The sequence below is a fragment of the Nansenia antarctica genome (genome assembly GCF_963989245.1).
Source record: "Nansenia antarctica genome assembly, chromosome: 1".
NCBI classification, from domain to species: Eukaryota; Metazoa; Chordata; class Actinopteri; order Argentiniformes; family Microstomatidae; genus Nansenia; species Nansenia antarctica.
In genome coordinates this window covers 65,217,211-65,229,330 of record NC_137674.1, presented here as the reverse complement: position 1 = coordinate 65,229,330, position 12,120 = coordinate 65,217,211, and the positions used below count along the sequence as shown (strand labels likewise).

The 12,120-nt window shown below is 46.1% G+C and overlaps 1 protein-coding gene across 1 annotated transcript in view; it reads left to right on the top strand.

Moving 5' to 3' along the window:
* LOC308175816 (testis development-related protein) overlaps nt 1–10,535 on the top strand; it is a gene marked incomplete at both ends in the record, with an annotated part of 12,951 nt that extends 2,416 nt beyond the window's left edge. Inside the window, 3 exons of the mRNA XM_080550372.1 lie at nt 3,459–3,515; nt 8,466–8,581; nt 10,094–10,535. Coding sequence (XP_080406498.1) covers nt 3,459–3,515; nt 8,466–8,581; nt 10,094–10,535 — 615 coding nt within the window. The remainder of the gene's footprint in view (nt 1–3,458; nt 3,516–8,465; nt 8,582–10,093) is intronic.
* Nucleotides 10,536–12,120: the final 1,585 nt, after the last annotated feature.

The window sequence follows — 12,120 nt, the reverse complement described above, 5'->3', positions numbered from 1 at the left end:
CCCCACCTTCTTTCAGTTCCCTGGGCAAAATGGGTTCTTTTGGGCGAGGGCCAGGTGGCAGGATTGCCTCACCCAGCGAGAGAAGGAGCGGTGGAGAGAGAGAGGGTGGGAGGGAGGGAGGGAGGGGGGGAGGGAGAGAGAGAGAGAGAGAGATGCTCAGGGAGGGACACACAGGTAAACAGAGGAGAGGAGGGAGAAAGGAAGAGTCAGAGAGAGAGCTTATTGGGGGGTAGGTAGAAAAAGGGTTGGAAGTTAATAGCCCTCTTTCTCTTTTCTCCCCAGTGCTCTAGGGCTTGAGGCCCATGCTGCAGCTTGCTTTCACACCACACTTGTCCTTCTCTCCTCTCCTCCTCCTCCTCCTCCTCTCCTCCTCCTGTCTGTCTGTCTGATGTCAGGGCAGCAAGTCGTGTGGGAAGTTCAGGAGGGCGAGTCAGGGTGTGTGTTGTTGTATTTGCAACGGCTCGAGGCGTAGAAAGCCCTGTAATACTACTTCAATACTACTATAATACTATTGTATTACTCCCCTATGAAGTTGGATTACTACAGTCCAAATCAAAATAAAGATTTCTGAGGACTTTACCTCTGCTCGTTTTTAATCATGAAAGGGTAGAGTAGAGTAGAGAGGAGAGTAGAGGGGAACTGATCCAGAGCTTGAGGAGAAGGCTTTAAGACTCTGAGATCAAACTGGGTCTCTGCCCTGTGGGTCCCAATTATAGAAATATAGTAATCATGCTACAGCACAAAGACATAAAGTGTGTGTGTGGGGGGGGGGGGTGCTAAAGCTCACATTGTCATATTGTAGGAATCATCCCAAGTCTTTGGCGATATGATAATGTATGGAGCTCTAGACGTGAGGGGTTTCGAGAACATTTTCCATGACTGATGTCTTTTAATATCATCACTGTCAACATGTTGAACTGCTAAAAGTCATTGTGTGGCTTTAGGATCTGGTGATCTGTCTTCTATCAGACAACTCTGTGCCAAAAGTCAGAGCCTCAAAAACTGTATGTGTGTGTGTGTGTGTGTGTGTGTGTGTAGGAGAGAGAGAGAAAGAGAGAGAGAGAGAGAGAAAAAGAGAAAACCCTGAGGAAAGAAACCCAAACTCTCACTCCCTGTTGTTAAAACATTTGCTGAAACGTAACTCTCTCCCGTTGTTGAAAAGTTCGCTTCATCACAGCACTCTCCCTTGTCCTCCTAGCTCTTGTTCTCTCTCTCTCTCTCTCTCTCTCTCTCTCTCTCTCTCTCTCTCTCTCTCTCTCCCTCTCTCCCTGTCGTTAATACATTTTCTCCTCTAAAAAAAGGTATTTGTAGAACCGTCTCAAAATCAAAACCCTTCTCTTTCTCTCTCTCTCCTTTTTTGTCACTGTCAATTTTCTGTTAAATTCAGTTGGGTTAATTGGCATGACATACCACAAATGGTTTTGCTGAAACCAACCAAAACCAATCGGAAGTATTCAGAAAATTCACTGTCTCTCTCTTCCCCCACCCCTCTCTCTCTTTCTCTCTTTCTCTCTTTCTCTCTTTCTCTCTTTCTCTCTCTCTCTCTCCCTCCCTGCCTGTTAATGCCTTTTCTCCTCTAAACAGTAGTCATTAGACAGGGCCTGTTGTGACTGAGTGTCTTTGATCAGTTCAGGTGGCTGTGTCCCAGGGTGCTTTGCTCAGACATGTCCAACCGCCACCTCTCTGCCGGCATGGCCCCTCCCCCCTCTGGAAGATCACACAGATGTCCTCTGAGGCAGCCACGTTGAATTCACTGAATCATATCCGTGAATATGATGACTTAACTGATCAGTGAATTTGGTCTTGATTCGATTGACTTCAATTGAATGCAGTTTTTGGACCCTCTCCCAGTAACACCCTGAAACATTGAAACATAACCCCAAATCTGTGCTGCCCCCCCCCCCCTGCCCGGGAGTAAAATCAATTAAATTAGTAGTGTGCTCGCTGTAAGCCTACAGTTTTAAGTTGTGCAGCTCTTCACACTGTCACTCACATATCTAAGCCATAACATAAAGAGTTTTTACGTTCTGGACGTTTGTTTGTTAGCTTGCTAACATAATGATTTCAGATCCTATTACCATGGTAATGATCAACAGTCAAAGTGTACTGGCCATCAGGGGGCCAGAGATTCACTTGGAACACGCACGCATTCACACACACACACACACACACACACACACACACACACACACACGCACACACAGAAATTGTACCTCTCTAGTTCTAGTTCTAGTTTCTTTAGAAATTACTGTAGTAATAGTGATTCCTTATTTACAGTGGAGACACACATCCTGACTGGTGATGGTGTTATAGAGAGTAGAAGACAGTACATGACACCTGACTGGTGATGGTGTTATAGAGAGTAGAAGACAGTACATGACACCTGACTGGTGATGGTGTTATAGAGAGTAGAAGACAGCACATGACACCTATTTGTCATCTATATTCTCTCCTTTGTTTGAGTCTGCCCTTAGGTGCTCCCTCTGTTCTCTGAGGAAAGGGTGAGATCTGAGGCCTTCCTCTTCTCCTCCCTTATCCTCCCCTATCCTTCCATCCTTCCATCCCCCCTTCAGAAGCACTGTGTTTATGTTACTGTTCCAGAAATACCTCTGCCTTACAGGAAGGCCTGCACACACTCTGCTAGGCTGAGTCCCTGTGTGTGTGTGTGTGTGTGTGTGTGTGTCTGTGTGTATGTGTGTGTGTGCACATGCGTGTGTGCATTTGTGAGTGCATGTGTGTGTGTGTTTGCATGCATGCGTGGGTGTGTGCGTGCGTGCATTTGTGTGTGCGAGCATTTGTGTGTGCGAGCATTTGTGTGTGTACGTTCGTTCGCCTTGGGGTCAGAAATGTATATGAGCATTACACCATAGACCTAGTATCTGTGTGTCTATGTGCCTCAGGATCTGGAGTATGTAGATGTGAGATATAGTGTCTGTCGGCCTGATTTACAAAGGGTTGCACCTGCCATTTCCCTGAAGGAATAAAAAGTCATAAAAAGTCATACAAAATAAAACAAATGATACCTCACAGGTATGGACGAGTATCAACTTTTATTTGCTGCCTGTCCGGTTTCACTGTAATACTATCCCTAACACTTCTCTTAACTCAAACCATGAGTAAGTCCAGCCTGGCTGAAGGTCCTGCAGTGTGTGTGTGTGTGTGTGTGTGTGTGTGTGTGTGTGTGTGTGTGTGTGTGTGTGTGCGCTGGGTGCGTGCATGCGTGCGTGTGTGCGTGCGTGTGTGTGTGTGTGTTATACGATTTGAGTAGTGGGTTAGTGAGTTGTATATGTATGCCTCAGTGTGTCTTGGGATCCTTTCACTGTGGGCTTTTCATCAAGTGTAAATCAAGCGTGTGTGTGTGTGTGTGTGTGTGTGTGTGTGTGTGTGTGTGTGTGTGTGTGAGTGTGTTTGTGTATCTGTTGCTTCTGGTTACTCACTCTGCTGTTTGCACTTTTCAGGATAAGGATCCAGAGGGAGAGGAAGAAGAGGAGGAGGCAGTGAGCCCTGTATCCAAGGTAAACACCAGAATCCCTCAGTAATAACTATTACAAACACACACACACACACACACGCACACACGCATGCACGCACGCATACACACACACACACACACCATACACAAATTACTCAAGTCCAACTCCTAACCCACCCCCCCACACACACACAAACACACACACACCATACCCTGATGTAACCCTGCAACCACAACCCCCCCCCCCCCCCCTCCCCACTGTGGTGGACCAGGAACACAGACAGATTTGCTGACACTGCAGTGTTTATCTGTAAACAGCCCAGCTGTAGGATATCGCCCTCATATCGCCTCAGTGGCTCTGCTCTCTCTCTCTCACCTCAGAGATGACCTGTCTTGTTTGTTGAGACGTTAGGAGGTGATTGTGTGTGTCAATGTGTGTGTGTGTGTGTGTGTGTGTGTGTGTGTGTGTGTGTGTGTGTGCGTGTGTGTGTGTTTGGATTAATGTCGCAAGAGACCATTCAGCTTTTTGTTACCTGTTTTTTTGTACATGATTAAAAGGTGTTTCCTTTGTTTTATGTGTAAATAAGGGATTGTTGTGCATGTGTGTGTATGTGTGTTTGTGTGTGTGTGTGTGTGTGTGTGTGTGTGTGTGTGTGTGTGTGTGTGTGTGTGTGTGTGTGTGTGTGTGCGTGCGTCGATGTACAGGACATTTCATGATACGGTACACAACAAAGGAGTACGTGTTGACAATCTCATACCATATTTCCTAATCGTGTTTTGTTTGTGTTTAACTGGGTAAATCAGTTCACACAGGATGTGTATTTCATAACCTGTTTGTAAGTGAGGATGAAGGGTAGTGGGCTGTGGGGGGGGTGGTCAGGGGGGAAGGAAACCAAGCATTCTTTCGAGGAGTCTGGGTTCGGTGGGGAACAATCGCTGTGAAACAAAGCAAAGCCGAAAATAGCTACCAATATCTTCACAGTATAGAGAGACCATCATGGCTATTACTGTGGGTCTTATGCCTACTAAGGCCAGTTAGGCCAATTTAGGGACACAGATTAAGCCTTTAGTCTTGGATTAAATAACGTTTTCAATTGAGCATCTCTATTGAAGGTGTATTTTTGTCTAGGCTTTGTCTTAAGGGAGCAGGGCGTGAGTGTTGGATGTCTGCCACGTTTGGCCACTTCGGTTTGAAGTTCCAAACAACATCCTCCCTAATGATAATATAAATGGACTTGCAGTGTTAGACATTAGCTGTTGTGTTCCTGAATGCACGCATGATTACAAAAGGCAGCGAACAGATTGTTCGATACGCGTTGTACACCGAAAGTGTCGGGTAGGACACGCCATTTTAGAAAGCACTTTTTACGGGCCAAATCAGCGTTCGTAAATGAACTATTTCTTTCAAGGGCTCTCATCTCTCTCTGATCGCTGCCGATTAAATATAGTCATTATGACCATTAGGAACCTTTTAGAAAGCTTGAATGTTACCTACTGGACCATCCTGGACCTGAATCTGTCTGGGAAATCAACCAATAGTGAAACAGTTTAAGTTTAGTGTGTTACGTTATCCCCCTATCTGGTAGTGCATCTACCCTTGAGGTGTTCATGACTGTTTTTAGCGTTAGGAAAAAAATAAAACTATGTTAGCACAGTATTCAATCATTCAGTACAGTTTTCATTTTAAAAAAATAGACTATTTCAGGGAGAGGGCGGTTGTTTAGCGACCCATGAGCAACATTGCTATATTCCACTACAGCTTCTATGAAAGGAGGCTTTGACATTCTAATTGCAGACACAGTTCCCCCCCTCCACCATTTCATAAGGTAAAGAACAACATATGCAATTATTGAATTTGGGTGGAGTGCCCCTTTAATCTGGTAGACCGCATTACCACTATGGATGAAGGAAATTCTTTTCCAATAAGACTTCCATTGTTCTGCTTGGCATGGAGGGTAAAGCTGCCCCTCGCACACACAGGGGGCTTAGTGAGGTGAGCTGCCCGCTGGCGGGGGCCTGAGCTAGCTGGAGACACAGTGGGGGTGTGGGGGTGTTTTGACTCTGGGGGTCTGGAGGTTTTACGGTTAACGGGAACTCTGAGTTGAGCTCACTGTGTGTACTCCCACACACATTCCCACATTCTGGATGTACGGTAGATAGGGAGGTAGGGAGGTACACACACACACGCACGCACGCACGCACACACACACACACACACACACACACACACACACACACACACACACACACACACACAAACACACACCAAAGGGGAAACTGTATGGGCGGCAGCTACATACCTGGTTCAGGGACAGAGCTGTGGCGTCAGTGTTGCTGCAGCAGTCTGGAATACAGCAACCCTGACCCACAGTTTACACTAGGCTACAGAGAGAGAGGGAGGAAGGGAGAGAGAGAAGGAGGGAGAGAGAGGGGGGGGGGGTTGGAAAGGAGAGAAAAAATTCTGTTGATATTTCTTGATTAGACAAAACTCATACTTTGGTGATGGCATCCATGCCACCCCTCTCAGTGATGAGGTATGAGGATGAAAGGATGATAGAGGAGAGGAGGGAGAGGAGGACTTATCACCTCTGTTTTTTATTAACTACCCCCCTCATCTTTATTAGGCATTTTAGAATGTACGGTATTTTAGAGGTGCATTCATCAAATCCTATGTAAATCCAGCCAGTGGTGTGTGTGTCTTTGTGTGTGTGTGTGTGTGTGTGTATGTGTGTGTGTGCGTGTGTGTGCATGCGTGCGTGGGTGTGTGTGCGTGCACACGCATGTGTGCATGTATGTCTGTGTGTGTGTGTGTTTGTGTGTGTGTGTGTTTGTGTGTGTGTGTGTGTGTGTGTGTGTGTGTGTGCGTGCGTGCGTGCGTGCGTGTGTGTGTTTGTTCTCACATGGGTGCAGTGGTGCAGTGTGACTAGTGGGCATAGGTTATTAGTTAGGGCAGAAGGTAAGAAGATTGGGATGCAGCCAACTTTGCAGAGAGAGAGAGCAATAGGGAAAGAGAGAAAAGGTGTGTGTGTGTGCGTGTGCGTGTGCTCGCGCGTGTGTGCGTGTGTGCACACCTTATTTCCAGAGTGTCAGTCATATAAAAGTATAACACAATATCTCATAGGTTACATTACAATACGACATTACAGGTCATCTTGGGTGAAAAAGATGTCTTCATTTTGAATACCACGGATATCCTGACAGAGAATGTGCTTGTGTCACAAATGATGGAACAGGACGAGTAGGATTAAACGATTTGACCTTGAAAGATGACATTGGGAATGATTCCCAAGAACAAAGAGACAGCGAGTCTACCCGGGAGAAAACGTCTAGGAGTAGGAGAGAGGGAGAGAGAGAGAGAGAGGGAGAGAGAAAGAGCGGGAGAGAGAGATACGGAGAACCCCCAGGGAACGCTGCCAGGGCTGGGGGACTGGAATTCTGATGTGATAGAGGAGTCTGGGGGTTTGGTAGGAGGAGTCTGGGGGTTTGGTAGGAGGAGTCTGGGGGTTTGGTGGGAGGAGTCTGGGGGGTTTGGTGGGAGGAGTCTGGGGGGGGTTGGTGGGAGGAGTCTGGGGGTTTGGTGGGAGGAGTCTGGGGGGTTTGGTAGGAGGAGTCTGGGGGTTTGGTGGGAGGAGTCTGGGGGGTTGGTGGGAGGAGTCTGGGGGTTTGGTGGGAGGAGTTTGTGGGTTTGGTGTGAGGAGTCTGGGGGGTTTGGTGTGAGGAGTCTGGGGGTTTGGTGGGAGGAGTCTGGGGGGTTTGGTGGGAGGAGTCTGGGGGGTTTGGTGGGAGGAGTCTGGGGGGGTTGGTGGGAGGAGTCTGGGGGTTTGGTGGGAGGAGTCTGGGGGGTTGGTGGGAGGAGTCTGGGGGGTTTGGTGGGAGGAGTCTGGGGGGTTTGGTGGGAGGAGTCTGGGGGGTTTGGTGGGAGGAGTCTGGGGGGGTTGGTGGGAGGAGTCTGGGGGGTTGGTGGGAGGAGTCTGGGGGGGTTGGTGGGAGGAGTCTGGGGATTTGGTGGGAGGAGTCTGGGGGGTTGGTGGGAGGAGTTTGGGGGTTTGGTGGGAGGAGTCTGGGGGTTTGGTGGGAGGGGAGGAGTCTGGGGGTCTGGTGGGAGTGGGAAGGTATTCCACTGGAATGTCCTGCCCAGCTAGACGAGGACAGACTTTCTCTCTCTCTCTCTCTCTCTCTCTCTCTCTCTCTCTCTCTCTCTCTCTCTCTCTCTCTCTCTCTCTCTTTCTTTCTCTCTTTCTATGTGTCTCTGTCTCTCTCTGTCTCTGTCTCTCTCTCCGTCTCTCTCGTCTCTCTCTCTCTCTCTCTGTCCCTCTCTCCCCCCCCTCTCTCTCTCCCCTCCTCACTCTCTTTCTCTCTCAATCTCTCACTATTTGAGCCATGATCACGGTTCTTACTCCAGACTCACATTTTAAACATGAACAACTAATACTTAAATGAATGCAACTAATACCATCAGTCTTCATATTACACACTGTGAGACAATATAGAGATGGTGGGCGCAACACTCTATAAAAAATGCTAGACTTAAAGTATCTATTATTAGATAAAGGAAACAAAACGTTGCCTATTGATAAAGGTCAAGTCGTTGTGACTGAACGACGTTGTTGTTTGACCTTTATTTACATTTACATTTTTGGCATTTAGCAGACGCCTTTATCCAAAGCAACAAATACATTTGTCTACGCAAGTGAATCACCGATCCATCAGTCATAAGAAAGGATAGAGAGTAGAGAAAATGAACCGGGGGTAGGCAAGACAATACGTTTATAAGTGTTTAGACTGACAGGCGATTGTGTGCTTAGACAGACAGGATGTTTTGGTGTTTAGACTGATAGGATGTTTTGGTGTTTAGACTGACAGGATGTTTTGATGACGTTAAGCAAAATCGTGATGCAGTACAACACCATAGCACTGTTGCGCCCATCATAATCATTTAGGAATCAAAGTGTAATGTTTTTGGCTTGTTTGTGTTTTGTTTTGTTTTTCCCAGGAGGCCAAAGTGAAGAAGGTCAAGTCCAAGAAGGAGCGGAGGGAGAAGAAGATGTTCTCCTCCCAGGACGATGAACACTTTCTGCTGACGGGGGTCAAGCTGGCAGACAGGAGAGGGTAAGCTCATGTTCTTTCTGGTGATAACATTTTCATTGGTGTTTTCATCTTGTTATATATACTGGATGAACTCACGTTCTTATCTCCGTCTACAATCACCACACACAATATTACATAACCCAGGCTATGGTGTATATGCGTACAGGCAAGTTGATGTATTTCATCCTTGCTGATCTCTAAAACCTACATTACCGGTACATAACATAGGGTGGCTTCAGTTTTTTCTTTTCTTTTTTTGGGGGTGCTTTGCATAGAGAGAAACTGCTTAGAGTACATGTTAAAGGGATAGTTCACTATTTTAAACTCCACTGAATTAAACACAGAATGGCATGAGACTGGCACCATGGACAATTTTGGTCTTAGGTAAGCCATGGTTTATACATGTACAGACAAGTTGATGTGTTTCATAATTGCCAATCTCTAAAACCTACATTACATAACATTGGGTAGCTTCCTGTTTTTGTGGAATTTGGCTTTGCATCAAGAGAAACTGCTTAGAGTGTTGTTATATAGAGTACATGCTAACGTTTGTAAAGTAGTCAGATGGTTCCTTACATTGAAAGTAGTCCATTGGCCAAGATAAACTGTAATTCATGGTTCAGAGTTGTTTAAATAGCCATTCTTTAGATTAACTCGCAGTGTGCTTCGAGTTGATCGTCGTAATGAAATGATCTCTGGTAGCATCGCCCGCCTCTTTTCCCCTTGACGTCATATCCCAGAGTCTACGTTCACGGACTCCTGTCATAGTAGATACCTGATAGGACGTTCGCCAGCTACCGTCAACATCCTGCCTCCTCAAGGAAGTGGAATGTATGGAGGGACATGAGTAAATCATCACACAGTGACAGAAGCACAATACCTCTGGGAGTCCCTATACAATAGCCTTCTTCATGGGGAACACACCACACCTTGACTTTAACGTCCCCACTTAACTTCTTACACCTTCTAACACCCCACACCTAATGTTCCAATATCCTGTATGGTCTTTTTGCAAGATGTATGTGGTACACAATGTATACATTCACACACCTACTGTAGGCATGGTAATTTTTTATGTTTTCCAGATTATGAAAATGCAGATTGTAAGATTTCAAATAATGTGTCATACATTGAAATCTGAAAATAGTTGAAAAAGATGATGTTTATTTGAATGTTGGTCCACCTCAAACCAAATAGTGGAGAATCAAAACACAGGCAAAACAACTGCTAATAGCTAGTGCTAAAAAGGAACTTCGCTACGAACTGAATCTAACAGCATGTTTAGAACATCAAAATGCTAAAAACACATAACTACACATAATTAGATGATCACACAGTCCTTGCTTTTGAACACGTCCTAAAACATCCGGAAAACACATTTTTTTTAAAAAAGACGCCTTTTGCTAATTTGCGTTTGAGTTGAGAATTGCCGACATGCGGCCCTTTTCACCAGACCGTGTCCCATATTATTTGTTACTGCCCTATGTGTCCATGGTCTTACACGGCTGTTTTGTCTCTCTGCTTGTAATCAAGGTCCCATAAGAAGAACAAGGAGGAAGAGAAGGAGAAAAGCAAGCCTGTCTCAGAGAAGAGCCACTGCTTCTGGGACAGCGTTACCATGACGATGAGGCAGATCACACCCACCCGGATCCTGGACAAGATGGAGGGCTGGGAGCCCCCGCACCTGGCCGACATGACGGAAACACCCACCGAGGAGGCCCCAGAAGCCCCGGAGGCCCAGAGCGAGACCAGGGACTCGCCTGTATTCTTCCCCCAGGCCCTGGAGCTCCCACTGGGGCTGCCCTCCTGGACGGGCCTGGGCCTGGAGGAGGACTCGTCACGCTACGCTAACCTGTCGGAATCGCGTGATTCCACGGCCGTCAGGTGGACGGCCCGCGCCAAAGGCAAGCTGGCCGGGATCAGGAGGCGGAGCCGAGGTAGCGTGTCAGAGAGCTCGTGGGAGGGTTTTAAATAAGATCCACCAGTGACCCCTCCCCCTCACCCTGGTAAGTTCTCCTGAAATGAAGAGGGAGGAAGAGGAGGAACAAACCCCTGTCTGTCTCTGCTGCTTGAAGAACTGTTTTTGTAGTCCTCCATTGACACTGAGTGCTGTCCTGCAGAGCAACAATCAACCCTGTCCATATATCCCCCTTGGTTACTCAATAAGGTTGCTATAGCAACAACCAGACAGGGTGTACTCTGCCACTGAATCAACAAGTGTCAACGTTGAAGTTAACATTGTGTTTATGTTACAGAGACGTCAAGCCCGGGGAATATCTGCTATGTTGGGTGTACTGGATTGTCAATGTAGAGAGAGTCGTAGCCATCTTGAAGAGGGTGTCAGCGAAGAGGGGGCGAAGGGGTTAAAAAATAAGCAAGACACGCAAAAGCCTTACACTACCTTTAAATTATGCTATCCACTGGCCTTTCAGACATTTTATAAAACCGAGTGAAGAGAACGATATCCGAAAGAGATATTTTATATAACGTAACTTAAGCGTTCGAGTTAATGCAAGATGGTAGAGAGAGAGAGAGAGTAAATTGAGAGTAAACAAAGCTGTGCTACTGTAGACTTTATTGAAGAGTGGTTTTCCATCCTGTCTCCTTCCCTCGCTGCAGTGAATGTCTATGACTATGGGAGAGGAATGTCTCTGAAGCCGTAGCTCATGATAGGCATAGCTAATGGGCTTAAAATGCCTTGTGCAATCATGTTTTTACCTTAACAAAGCCTCCCAGGCTCAGACCACCAAGTGCATATGAGTATGAGTGTATGTAGGAGCGTAGTGAGTATTTGCAAAATTGTGTGCAGGTGCGTTTTAGTTTGTGTGTGTGTTTTGCAGTTTGGCTTGGGGTGATCCTCGGGGTGGTTTCTGATTGATTCAATGTCCTCATTGTATAAACCCAGTCAATTAAGGACCAGCTGATCGAGTGTCATAAAACACTCAAACTAGTCAAATAAAATAATGAATAATGATGACGATGAGAAATATTATCCATGCAATAAATTGACCGAACGTGCCTGATTGCTCCCTATGTGTGGGATTTTACTACTAGACCTCTCACCATGCACATTGAAGGTGTGATGGGATTCCAGATTGCATCACAGCTGCACCACACTTACCTGTATTCCAGTAACCATGGTTTCCATGTATTTTGCCAGCAGCAGAGGCTTTTAGGAAGATCAGAGACAGTTTTTGTTCAATGATCACAAAGAGACTTTGTTCCATCATCTACTGTTGGTCAATATTGCTGTATTATTAGTGTTGTGTCAGTAGTGTGTGTGTGTGTGTGTGTGTGTGTGTGTGAGTGTGTGCGTGTGTGTGTGTGTGTGTCGGTGCTTGAAAACAATGTAGGTGTGAGTTTATTGAAGAATCATTTAATCTTAATCTTTTTTTTTTTTTTTAAAGCAAAACAGTGATTGTGTTTTATTTTCCTGATTGTTAGTTTATATTCAAATGCCTCCCACTTGTAGGTGGTTGGACTTGGACACTGACCACATTTTTATTTGAATTAATGCTTTTAACTTTTGTTTCTGTCTTGGCAAAGCTACTGAGTCTGTT